Below are 14,221 nucleotides of genomic sequence, written 5' to 3' on the forward strand. Positions count from 1 at the left end.
ACTCACCCTATCCCTCAAAGGTATTGAAAAGCCTTGAGGAATTTCATGAAGCATCATTAAATACTGAGTTAAAACTCTCAATAGAAAAAAAAAAAGTGTTTCATTATAATCAAGTCAGAAAATAGATCTGTCCTCCATTCTCTGTGTCATGCCAAACACCTGTGCTATTTTAGACTAGTCACTAGACTTAATGATGAGTGTGTTCACTCAAGTTGCTTATTTTGACCATGAGGTGAAAATGAATATCACTTAATCCTTATTTGATAACTTACTCTCTTTAACTCACTGTTCAGACACTCCCACACCCAGTTTCAAGCTCTACCCTGTATCTACCCTCCTTATCTATTTATTGAAAGAGCTCTTAGCTTCTTCATTGGATCCAGCTTAAGCATTCTTAAATATGATTTTTATTGCACTGGTCTTCACATTTAAATATGCATATGAATAACCTAGGTGTTTTGTTAAAATTTAGATTCTCTTTCAGTAGGTCTGGAGTGAGACCTAAAAATTTTCATTCCTGACAAGTTTCCAGGTGACGTCAATGCTGCTGATCCGAGATCACACATTTGTTTAAAATATTCTATTGTCATCCTTTGCAGGGTTTTTTAGATTTCAAACACTGACTCTGCAGGATAAATTAATTATACTTGCCACTTACGTGTCATTTTTGCCAAATAAATAGCCAAATCAGTCCATCAGAGAATATTTGTTGAATACCTACTTCAAAGTCCTCAGTAAAATATTTTCATCTTAGCTTAGTAGGTATTTTCTAAAGCCTTTGCCATTTCAAAACTTGAAAGACTTCTGTTCAAGTCTTTCAAGGGCTGTTGGCAACCCATCAAAGTAGTTAATATTCGTCTCCTTTCTCCTTAACTCCTCGTCACCAAGTTATATTAATATGAGATTTATAATTAAATTCTCTGCATATGGGGTTCAGGATCAAAGGGGCTTTCCAGTGTCCTCGGAATGTGTTTATTCATTCACTCAACAAATGTTTACTCAGCACATAACATGTTCTAGGCACTGTTCTGTGTACTACTTACTGATAACCATAGAACAAACACAAGCAAAGTTCCTCCAGTTATAAAACTCACATTCCATAGGGATAGGAGATGGACAACAAAACATAAAAAATATAAACAATTTCAGATAGTCAGAAGTACATGACTAAAATCAACCTAATAGGATAGAGCATGACTGAAAAGTACTACTTCAGAATGGATGATTAGGAAAAGCCTTTCTGTGGTGATCCCACTAGAGCTAAGCTACAAATGATGAGAAGGAGCCAACCGTGGAAAGATCTGAAAGGAGAGCATTTTAATGATCTAATTTCCATGATTTATTCTGTAGACTGTGTCCCTCCAAGTACTAGTTACGTTCCATGGGTTTTACTGAGTGTGTCTGAAAAAGCCAATTTGCAAATCCAGTTGGTGCACAAGTATCTCTTCTCTTGCCTACATTTTATACTTTTTACAAGAAAAGATGGATGTAAGATTGCCTGCATGAGGATTGACTTGAAGACAAAGGGTGGAGTGTAGGTGAAGATTTCCATGATCCACGAGCAAGCTATACATAGAACATTTAAGCCCAACACACATTCCTGGAAGAGAATAAAAACTTTGATAACCACTTATTAGGCACTTGTTAAATGAGAAGAAAAAAAAGAGTTTTTTTTTTAAATAGATAATGAAATGTGGGTATAGAGAGATGACTATGATATAGATCCTGTCGTCAAAGAGCTTATAAACTATAAATTTTACTTTAGAAAAATTGACAAACTAGAAGTACAAAGTGATAGGAATCATCACTTTGAAAAAAGGTAATTAATTTGTGCCGGAGAATCTGTAAATGGTCCAGTGAGAAGTCAGCATTTAACTTAAGCCTTGAAATATGGATAGGAGGCACCATTTCAATAGAGAGTATTAAAGGCCATGGAAATAGATGAGATCAGGTAGGGAAAAGTGGAGGGAAGAAAAAAGACTCAGATTGACAGCCCTGCACAAAGATGTTAATGGTCTGGAAGAGAAGGAAGCACAATAAATGGAGATTTCAACCATGTCAAGTGCTGCAGAGATTCAGTAGGATGAGCAGTGAAAATTGACCTTTGACTTTAGCATTTTTGAAGGTAATTAGTGACCTCAAAAAGAGCTATTTCAGTGGAGAGCAGAAAAGAAAGATTTACTGAAGTGGATTCAAGAGAAAAAAGTAAGGAGAATTAAAAGTCAGCACTTCAGGGTGGCTGGTTTGCCCAGTAGTTAGAGTGCAATGCTCATAACACCAAAGTTGCCAGTTCGATTCCCACGTGGACCAGTGAGCTGCACCCTCCTCACTAGATTGAAAACAACAACTTGACCTGGAGCTGAGGTGCGCCCCCTACAACTGGGTTGAAAACAACAACTTGACATGGAGCTGATGGGTCCTGGAAAAACACACTGTTCCCCGATATTCCCCAGTTAAAAAAGAAAAGGAAAAAAAAAAAAAAAAAAAAGCACTACAGATCAGTGCTTTTTGAATTTTAACGTCATTGTGAATCCTGGATATCCTACTAAAATATAATCTGATTCAATAGGTCCATAGTGGGACCTGTGAGTTTGTATTTCTCCCACCTTCTAGGTGATAGTGATGTTGTTGATGGAACATAATTTAAGCAGCAAAACAAGAGGATCCTTTAGGAATTATCTGTGAAAGGGAACAATGAAATAAGGCAGGTGGTAAGCAAAGTAACCTGCGGGGAGGTGGGGTCAAGGGAATTTTTTTTAGAATTCTCATGATCACAGCAAGTGTGCTTGAATGCCAATGGGAATGATCCAGAGTTGAGAGGAAAAAAAAAACAAAATGAAGATAAAGGATAGAGGAGATAATTATTTGAACAATGTCCTTGAGTAGTCAGGAGAAAATGGCACCCAATGATAAATAAGGAGGACACCCTGGATGGAAGCACAGATAGCTCACTCTACGGTCAAGGAGGAATGCAGAGTTCCTGGGCATAGATGCAGATGAGTAGAATGGTGAGATGCATAGAGATTGTCCACGAATTATTTTTATTTCTCAGTGAAATAAGTTAGCTGATAGGACTGGGGAAAAGTTATTAGAAGTTTGAGGAAAGAGAAGACATTGTGAAATAATCATGAGATGTGGGAAGAAAGGGATGAATAGGCAGAGCATAGAGGAATTTTAAGGCAGAGAAACTACATTATATGATACTAAAACAGTGGATATGTCATTATACATTTGTCCAAATCCACAGAGTGAACCCTAATATAAACTATGGGCCTTGAGTGATAATGATGTGCCAATGCAGGTTTATCAGTTATAACAAATGTACCACTCTGGTGGGGGCTGTTGATAATAGGGGAGGATAACGGGGTGGGGGGGGGTAAGGTGTATATGGGAAATCCCCGTACTTTCACTTAATTTTGCTGTGACCCTAAAACTGCTCTAGAAAAATAGTCTATTATATAAATAAACACAAATAATTGTGAAAAAATAAATTGACTAGTGCAGTTCTCAACCCTATTAAACCAATGACCTCTTTTATAATGCACATTTTAACACCCTTGTTACTATTGTAAAAATAATTACTTTAACCTACCTACACATATTTTTAAAATCCATATAATGCCTTCACCCTAATATAAATAAAATAAAACTAATTCATAATAAAATAACATTTCCATACGTAAATATTCAAGCCTGAGTATATTGGGAATCCAAAACATCTCCACAAAAAATACTTAATGCCCTCTAGGGGGCGATACTAAACCTTGATGAGAACTCCGTTATTGCTTGACAAGACTGAACGTCCACTTGGTGTTAGCGATCGTGATTTCACCCAACACCCATCAGCACGGTTGTGCATTTTGTTTAGGTGCGTACATGCAAGTTCAGAGTAGGCCCAGTTGCATTTAACCAGGGTGACAATATTACTGGGGAAATGAATAGACTGAGACCAGAGCAAGGAAGTTTCAGGTGTAGGTCCACAATCATTATCTGCAATTCCATAATCCAAAAAGAACATGGAAAAAATAAAGTGTTTTTGTTTGTTTTGTTTTGTTTTTAATAAAGTTATCCAAAACTCATTTGGTAGCAAAATTCAACCTGGATAGACATATTGCTGTTTAGAGCCTTTATTGATACCACGTATTTGAGAATAATCATCAGTTTCACTGCAGATGATATTATCTAACATGGTACGAGTGCCCAGGGACCCCTTTGTTTGAGAAAGTATAAGCCATTCGATGTCACTAGAAATAATAAAAGTGGTAACATTGAAAGGATTTTAAATATACAATTTACTTTCTCTGTGAACATACTCTAAGGAGAAAGTTATCAAATGAACAACAAAAAAAAAGCAAGCCAATATCCTGAAATGGAACTGTAAAACGGATTCCAGGCAGAAGATACACATGCAAGGCACAGAGACAGAAAGGACAAGAGTATTTAGGAACATTAAAGAGATTTAACCGATGGGACTCAGAGGATAAAACTATGATACTGGTTAAGAAATTGGGGGATGGGGCTACACGTAGGGAAACAGTTCGGAAAAGGGGATTCAAGAGTATGGTCCCAGCAGGTACTAGAGCTAAAATTATTGTCTCTTGGGGTTTGAGAACTCCTCTTTTTCTATGACAATTTCTTAAAATACTTTTCTCTCAAATTTTATGACTGACCTTTCTGGATGAAACCCTAGGGACTGGGGAAAGAAGAATCCCCATCCTTGTGAGCCTTACCCAGCAAGGCATGTCAGAGACCCATCGCCAGCCCCAAAGAACTCCTGGATTAGGCTAGCAAGAAACACTTTTAGTATCCTACCATGGCAGTGGTTTCTTGGCTCCTTTCATAGGAAGGAGTAAAGATATACCCAGGAAAACCTGCCATTGGTCTTTGTCTTCATCCAAGGAAAGAGCCCCAGCAGAAATGAAGACATGTGATGAGCACCCTACAGAAAATCCACTTACCTGCTATGCCTTATGCTGCTGTCATGAGGGGTGTCCGGTGAGGTCTCTGCTCCCGCTCCCCACATAAGAACGCAGGACACGGTAAGGCCAGAAAGGAACACCCACGGAGCCATAGATAGGGGAGTCAAATCACTATATTCTCGCTGGCGGCTAGTCTGGAGATACAAGAAGCGGGATCTACATAATCTGCAACCCGCCGTCCTAACAGCAGTCCCCGCTTGCCAGCCACCATCTTCTTGCTAGCCCCCATTCTTTTTCTGCTAGTATAGCCACAGAAGTTATATTAGTGGCCAATGGCTTACGGGTTACAGCTGACGGTCAACACACAATGCGCAATCTGCCGGCCACTTCTCTGCCAACCAACCCAACACCCCCCATCCCCCAGCGTAGCCTCAGCAGTTATAATAGTGGCTAATGGTTAACCGGTAACAGCTGATTGCCAAGCAGCCACAGCTGATGGCTATCTGATTACAGTTGATGGCCATCTAATAACTGAGCCAGCACCTTTCCAAGTGAGGCCGAGAGCCTGGAAACTGCTCTCTGGGACTCTGTCCCCACACTGAGTTTAGCTACTTATCAGTGTATAAATTTCCTTTGTGCCTCAATGTTATCATTTTAAAATACAAATAAAAGGATATAATACCACTAATCACTTTATAAATTTGATTTCAAAATAAAATGAGTCAGTGCATGTAAACCACCCAATTAAGATGAGCTAAATCAAATAGATATACACTGAAGCTCCAACAATGAAACAATAGTTTGAGTTTAAGGTAAATACACATTTATATATGAAGCATGCTTTCTTGTAATATTCCGCTCCAATTACTCTTTGTATGAAGATCTAACTTCTTACCATGATCTACAAGGCCGGGGAATCTGGCACTGCACATCACCTGCTACTCTACCTGCTTTCTTAGCTGTTCCCACCACTGTCAGGAAGATGTGCCCTCAGAGCTGACTCTACCTTTCAGATCCCAGCAGCTCTAGGGAAACCTTCCCTGAACTTCCGGATCCCATGATAGTCTCCTATTATGGGCTCTCATAATTCTCAATGTCTACCCTTCATTGTCCTAATAATAGTTTCATGTTCACATTTACAAAGTGTGATTATTCGGTTATCTGTATTTATTAAATGTTTTGATATTTTGTTTATCACAAATTTTTGCACTAATTTTATTTTTTAATATGGCATACAGATATTATTAATCTTAATTACTGATTTTTTTACTGTGCAATATACAAATACAGAGTCATGACATTGTACACCTGAAACCAATATAATATTGTATGTCAATATTACTACAATAAAAAACAAAAACAAAAACAAAATCAAGAGCTGCCGCTTTCTATCCATCTTAATTACTGAATTTTTGTTGCTCCTTAAATTTTGCGGTGGGAAAGCAGAGTTTCTGGACTCACCCTAGTTCTGGCCCGGGAACTTCAGCTTGCAAACTCTGGGAGGCCTGAGTTACATAAGCCCAGGACTAGAACAGTGGCCTATATGGGGCGCAGGGGGGGGCAGTCATATATGTGTAGAGTGCATTAAAGCATATTTATAGTTTTCACATTCTAAGCTTTTAAAGGAAAATATTGGTTTGTGGCACTGAAATAAATTGTCAAAATACAATTTTCAAAAACTGGTCATGATGTTATTGGTAAAAGAATTACTATGACTAAAATTCCAGCAATCCAAAAAATTACTCCTTGTGTCAATTTCAAAAGTCAGCCCACTTTTATTTCACGGTTTAATTGGTTCCCTAGTTCACTTTAGAGAAATTCAGTTTCCTTTGAGCTAGGTTCGTATGACAACAGATGAGTTCCTTCCTTTTGGTTTACTTCTGCAGGGCCATGGAAAAGAAAAGCTAAAACAAATGGGAGCAAATTAATTTATTTAAGACGTGGAGTGTGAAATGAAAATTTAGATTTTTCTAAAGATATTTCCAATTTCCATCCAGACAGAGTCACACTAACACAAACCAAGTGATATGACTGAATCAGTGGCGGAGAAGAAATTATAAATTAATCTAGTTGATTGTGTACATTGTCTCAAAGGTAAAATGAGTGATAACAACAGGGGTGTGGTCTGGTGAGTCTGATGAAAGAATGCTCTGCTCAGGATTCTTTGGCTCACTGAAGTCATATTTCTTATTGAAACCCAAAACATTGACATTTTTACCACACACACACACACACACACACACACACGCACACAAAATGTGTGGTGCAGACCAACTCTGAGAACCTGCCTGTGCAGTTTCTAGAGACCACAGTAATGCGTCACAGCTAGCAGGAGAGAAGTCATTTCCTACAATTTCTGCCTTTAGGAACTCACCTGTCAATGATATGTTCTAAGGAACTAAGGAAGCTTTATCTGACTTCAATTTCAAATGGATGAGGACCTGGTATGCCTACAGGGCAGATCAGGGAATAATACATTAAAACATAGTTTAAATATTTCCTCCATTGGAAATTATCTTTTACATTCCAACATTCCAATCTCACAACTAGGGCTTATTCTAAAACAAACCAAAAAAAGAGTGGAGAGAACTCCATATATATATATATTGTGAAGTGCAGGCAAGTGTCTAGTCAAATTTAAGAGGTTTTTAATTTTAAACATTGATTCGGTTTTTGTTTCAATGCTCTGTGTACTTATGTGAACTGTTAAACCTCACTAGACCTTATGAGCACTGATCGACCAATGCTTTCAAAGTGGATTGTGTTACTTTTACGGATATGAAGTCACATTAATACCTGAAAAAAGAAAAAGCAGTAATTGGAGTTTTTCTGCAACAGAGCCTAGGGTGGGAAAGGGAGTGGGGGAGGGAAAGACAGCATGCAGGGAAAGGTGTGGTGTGCTTCCCAGGAAACCTCTATTTCTAAGGGGTAAAACTGCACCGCTTGCTTTTCATTTCAATGATATATAACGACTTAAATTTGATTATGCATACGTTTATTAGTTCGATAGACATTTAATGAGTGCCTGCAACATGTGAAAGCTAGGCGACTGGGATTCAAAGAGATTTGTCCACGTGGCAGAGGCCCAGTGACTGCAGAGGAGTCTCCTTTAGCCTGGTCAGCTCTTAGTTGAAGGAGACCGCGCCAGCTAGCTCCAGGACCTCAAACCTCAACCCCGGACAGGAGCAAGCCACTCCCTCTGCCACTACCTGATCCCTTTACCTTTAGAGGTTGATAGAGCCTTTCTTTGGAAATTCAAACTAATCTGTGCTGACGTGTAAGGTAGGTGCAGCGTAATTAGAATGTGTCCATCAAAAGGAGGGTGGGTCTAACTGGCTGAACGTGAAGCTGGGGTGATTTTAACTGCAGTTGGGAGCGCGGGTTGCAGCAGTTGCTGCATCTCAACCTTGGAAAGGAAATGGAGTAGAAAATATCAGAGTGACTCGCGGCAGCAAGGGTAAGTCTTGCTTCATGGAACCATGCTTTCTTCAGATATGGGGGAAGATGTGTATATTGAGTTTCCTATTTAGAATGTGTCTTAAACTGTGGATCCCGGTCAAAAGGTAAAGGTTTTGATAACTACAGATGGGAAGTGTTTTATCATCCTAGAACCAGATGGGCAGTGACCTTGGCCAGTGGACACGAGAGTGTAGAATGTGTTGATCTACGCTGTCTTTGGCCACTGGCCTCAAACTTTTAAAACAGATAAAGAAGGAAAGTAAATACTCTTTAAAGAAAGCGGACACCTGCTTGAAAATGCTTTGAAGTTGCGTTTTTAATTTTGTTTTTAAAAAATCATATAAATATAATGCATTACATTTGCCTAGGTCTATTTTGTATTAAAGTGCTTCCATTATTTATTATCAAAAGAGTAGGCCTGTCCTCACAACTTTCTTTTCTTCTTCAATTAGCCGTTTCCCCGAAAATAAGACCTAGTCAGACAATCAGCTCTAATACCTCTTTTGGAGCAAAAATTAATATGAGACGCTGTATTATATATTATATCATATCATATATCATATTATATTAAAGACCTGGTCTTATAGTAAAATAAGACCGTTTTATACTAATTTTCTCACCAAAAGACGCATTAGAGCTGATTGTCTGGCTAGGTCTTATTTTCGGGGAAACAGGGTATCTCAGCAGATGGTACTACCATTCACCCAATTATTCCAGCAAAAAACCTAGGACCACTTATTCTTGACTCTTCTGTTTTCCTTCCCACTTGATCCAATTCACCAGCCAGTTTGGAAGGTTCTATCTCCATTTTCCCTATTCACCATGCCCCCCACCCCCAACTCTTTTCGTAGATTACTAAATAGCCTAAGAGATTTTTCTGCTTTCATTTTTCCCTCCCTTAATCCCCTCACCACACAGTAGCCCTAATCTTTTCATCTTTTAACCTAAGCCAGAGCATACTATTTTTTCATTTGAAGTAAACCTTGTAATGGTTCCCATTGGTTTAGGGAATGCAGTGTGCAATGGCTCCCCTGGCCCTCAGGATTCTGCCCCAGCCTCAACCTTAACCTCCTCCCACTTCCGTCTTTGCTGGCCATATTATGTAATAAACATGGTTTTCTTTGTCCTCCAGCACACTAATCCCTTTGTACTTCATGCTGCTGCCTGGAAAGAACATTTCTTCTCCCACCTCTTTCCACTCTGATACATTTATTCTTTTTTCAGGTTTTAGTCTAATGGCCCTTCTTTGGAGGCCTTTCCAGATTTTCTAAAGATGGCCTTCCCCAATTTCCCTCTCATTGGTTTCATTGCATAACATTTTTTTCTCAATCCAAAACTATTTTGTTTATTTACCACTTATAAACACTGTGTTTATTTACATTATGTTACATGGATAAACTCCTTGGAAACCAGGGACTTTGTATTTTTCATTTGTCTGGGGTACCTGGTACTTTTTTTTTGTAGGTATTTACACCAACAGACAATGTACTTGTCATATAAACAGGAACTCTTCCATAATAAATTACCATTTCAATTTTATATGTCACTCTCACAAGCTTGCATATTGTGTGAGAAATTGTATAATGCTCAGAGATCTGGTAAATAAGAATCTAACTTTGAAAGGTAAGGGCTTTTTTGGACCTTGGTAATTCATCAAGAAAATACCTCTTTCAATCTTGATCTCATAGATGATGTCTTTGTAGATAATACCTTAACATCATTGATAGCCAACATTTTGAAACTTCTACATTAAGTGTGTCTAAAGTCCCAAATAATTTTTTTGTAAATTAATTTTATAGGGTTGCTATATCAGGTATCACCAGTGACTGATGTATATTCATCAATTCATTTCATTAGACAACTGTACTAGGTGTTGGGACATGGATAAGACAGAAGGACACCTTGCTTTCATAGACTGATAGTCTGATAGGTAAAACAGACTTCAAATAATCAGGGGCTCTGATTAGTGTTAAATAGGAAGCATTAAATAGGGAGCGAGGGGAACATTTAGCTTGGGGACCTAATTGAACCTAAGAATCAAAGGAAGCTTGCCTGAGGAACTGATATTTAAGCAGAAACCTGAAGTAGGGATGGGAAATAAGCCTGTGCGTGCGTGTGTGTGTGTGTGTGTGTGTGTGTGTGTGTGTATGTTGCATGCTAATAGGGAAAAGGGGCGTGGGGGTGAATAGTGTTTTATTGAGAGGGAAGAGCATGGCACTTTATTGGAAACAGAGCTTATTTTTGAAAATGAAATAAAGCTGGAGATGGCAAGAGATAAATATGGAGAGAAAAACTAAAATCAAATCAAATTGCAGTTATTTTCAATAGAGTGATGTCTGATAGAGGGGGGAGGGTGTGCTCTGTCCTACTCAAACTTTAGATTAATTGCTAGTGGTTTTGCTCCAAAGGTGCTATATTCATTAATACAAAATGATTTGAAAATTATTTTTATCTACAAGAACAAGATTTTGTTAGAGAAGTATTCTTGGACACAGTGTCTCTGGTTTGTTTCATCTTTTTAAAGGACAGAATAAATAATAACACGTGTATCATTACACATATATAAACACATATAAAAGCTTGATTTTTTAAAAAATAGTCACATTTTAAAATACCACCTCAAAAATAAATAAATACATAAATACATAAACAAATAAATAAACCACCTCAATATTAGATGGATACTAGAGTTAATAGGGTCATCACTCCATAAGGTATATAAATCATCTTTTGTTATTGGTGTATATATATAGAGAGAGTATTTACCATTTTGATAGTGTTTTCCTTTCTTAAAATGTGTATACAATTTTTTGGCACCTTCTGTATATAAAACAAAAAATATGATTTTCAATTCATAAGGAAAATAATTTTAATTTCTTGTTAATCCTTTGTATATTATATAGTATACACAAATGTTTTAAAATAAATTTAAAACCCTTCCCTTAGCAACATATATATAACATTGATATATTATGTGTAAATATATAATTTATTTTATTTATAATTAAATATATAACTTAAAATATATTACATATTACGCTTTTATATATGTATATATAAATGTTTAAGAAGATATTTAAAACTCTTCCCTCAGCAATTGAAAGGCATGTTTTGTTTTTATTCTATGTATTCTTTTGCCAAAAGTAAATGGCATGAATCCATTCAGGTGGTATTTTTAAATGTGGCTATTTTAAAATTATTTTCAAGCTATCAATTTTCACTCCACTACTTTCACATATGCCCCTTTCTAAACCGCATTTAATTTTTGTTCCTACAGCAGGACTTGAGGACAATAAAACTGAGAGATCTTTAATAAGGCACACAATTGTTACATTAAAGAAAATGCTCTTAGAAAGAATATACTAAATTCATACCATAACTTTTATATTGTTCCTTCTATGTTAATGACAAAAGAAAAAACTATTTAGGCCCAAACTACCCTGTACCTTTATTGTCACTTCCATTCGTAAGATATGGGAGTGCATGTATTATGTTTTATTGTCTGGACCCCCATCTTCTGAAACAGGTGAGCAAACTACAGCCCATAGGTTCATTCCAGCCTCTGCCTACTTTTTGGAGCACAGTCATGCTCATCATTTCTGTATTATATATGGCTGCTTCTGTGCTACTATGGCAGAGTTAAATAGTTGTGACAGACCATAGTTCCCACAAAGCTTAAGTCTGGCTCATTTCAGAAATAAATTTACCATCCTTGGTCTAGAACAGTGCCTCGCACATAGCAGGATTCCACCTATACTTAGAGAACAAATACAAAGCTAATAAAATAACACTAGCTTCCATAGGTGTTCAGTGTTTGCTCTGTGCCATGAACTGTGCTAAGCACTTTATATACATTATTTGATTTGATTTTCACAACAGTACTATATAAGAAAATAGGCATATCTTGCTCCCTTATCTTGAAGTTTTTAGTCAGCTGCCACTACCTCAGTCAAGGTATTCCTGAACACCCTATTCAAAATTACAAACTCCTACTTTTTATCAGCCCCTTCGTTTATTCTATAGCACATCGCCTTATAACATAGAACATAGAACTTATTTTGTATGTTTACTTACTGGTGTATCTCAACCCATGAGTAGCCTAGAGTAGGGCTAGCATATAGTGCCCAATAAACATTAGGTGATCAATTAGAGACATCACATAACTTGGGATACCCAAGTCAGATCTGGTTATGGCCCCGTGTCTTCTGTCAGAGCTCAGTCTCTTACTCTCTTAAGAAGTTTGTCAAAGAAGATGCGAATGTAGCCATTTCATTAGTGAAGTCAGTTCTAGGCCATCTTTTGAGGACATTTCCTGACAAAGGCTCTAATATTGGACCTAATGGTTACTATCTCAAAGCAGGTACTTGCTGAAGACTTACCTGGATCACTACTACCTGGAAGTGACTGATATATCCTGGCGAAAACCTTCAAGGAAGAAGCAGGCAGGACGACATGGACCGGCAACTGAACACAAGGGCAAAGATGCGTGGACAGGAAGGCCTGGGGAGAAGAGCCCTCACTGGGGATAAGCCAAATCCCGCCAAGCCAACACCAGCCCGGCAGGAACCTCTTGACACGATGTGGACCTTGTATGATGAAAATGGGTGCCCGGAGACTAGCCATCAGGCTGATGAAGAGGATTCCTCACCTGACTGTTACATAGAGTGCATAATAAGAGGTGAGTTTTCTGAACCCATCCTGGAAGAGGACATGCTTCTTAAGTGTTTCAACAACCGAAAAGAAGGATCAGAACAAGAGCTCTCTCAACAGGCTCTTACAGCAAGCTCAGTTCTTGAATGCTCCTTGCACTGCATGGAAAAAGCAGCAAAACAAGAACTTCCTCCACACGTTGTTGGAGAGAATTCACTTGCTGAGCATTCTGAGTACAAGACAGGCAAAAAGCTTCCTCCTGAAGGAATACCCAGCACTAACTCATCAGACCCTAAACAGGTCGCAGGATTTGCTGGAAATAAGCCAAGCAAAAATAAAGAATATGCTGCTCCAGGAAAATATGTTTGTCCTCATAGTGGGTGCGCAAGACAGTTCACGACTAGAGATTCCCTGAGAAGGCATAGCCGCATTCATGGTCCCCGAGGTCACATGTGTGCAGAATGTGGGAAAGCATTCCATGAGAGCTCAAAACTAAAAAGACATTTTCTAATTCATACCGGTGAGAGGCTCTATCAGTGTACTTTTGAAGGGTGTGGAAAACGCTTTTCCCTGGACTTCAATTTGCGTACACATGTACGCATCCACACTGGGGAGAAACGTTTTGTGTGTCCCTTTGAAGGCTGTCACAAGAAGTTTGTTCAGTCAAATAACCTGAAAGCTCACATCTTAACTCATGCAAAGACTGAAGAGAATAAGTGAAAGAGAAAATAGTATTAACAAAAGAGTGATTGGGGACAAACATGACTCACTGATTATTGTTTCTAGGAAAGAATTTTGGAACCAACGTTGCAACCCTACAAGGCATATTTTTTAATGTTACTAAGATGCTCCTGTAGGTTGTGGTACCATTTTAAGAACATTGTGTACAGAATTATAGTATACTTCCAACAGGAAGGTCACTAATGGATTTACTTCAAAAGCATAATCCTTGATACATTACAAATTGGACTATTGGATATGTGACTTTCACATGCCAGTACTACAAATATGAAATTAACTTTGTTTTTTAGATTTGTCATTTCCAATTGTTTAACATTTGCCTTTTAGGAATATGCTTTGTGCTACATGTGATCATCCTAAGAATGAAATTTTTACAATAAGTTGTTAATGAGTTAATGAGTAGTTAAACTTTTTTAAAAGTTAAATTTTTAAATTGTTTTCTTTTTTTATTA

The 14,221-nt window shown here is 37.8% G+C and overlaps 1 protein-coding gene across 1 annotated transcript; it reads left to right on the plus strand.

Moving 5' to 3' along the window:
- Positions 1 to 12,830: 12,830 nt before the first annotated feature.
- On the plus strand, positions 12,831 to 13,748 carry ZFP42 (ZFP42 zinc finger protein; the record flags this gene model as incomplete). Its single annotated transcript, XM_081046661.1, has 1 exon — positions 12,831 to 13,748. The coding sequence occupies one exon, from the start codon at positions 12,831 to 12,833 to the stop codon at positions 13,746 to 13,748; it is 918 nt and encodes a 305-aa protein (XP_080902787.1).
- Positions 13,749 to 14,221: the final 473 nt, after the last annotated feature.

This window comes from Rhinolophus hipposideros (assembly GCF_964194185.1).
Source record: "Rhinolophus hipposideros genome assembly, chromosome: 4".
Classification (NCBI taxonomy): domain Eukaryota; kingdom Metazoa; phylum Chordata; class Mammalia; order Chiroptera; family Rhinolophidae; genus Rhinolophus; species Rhinolophus hipposideros.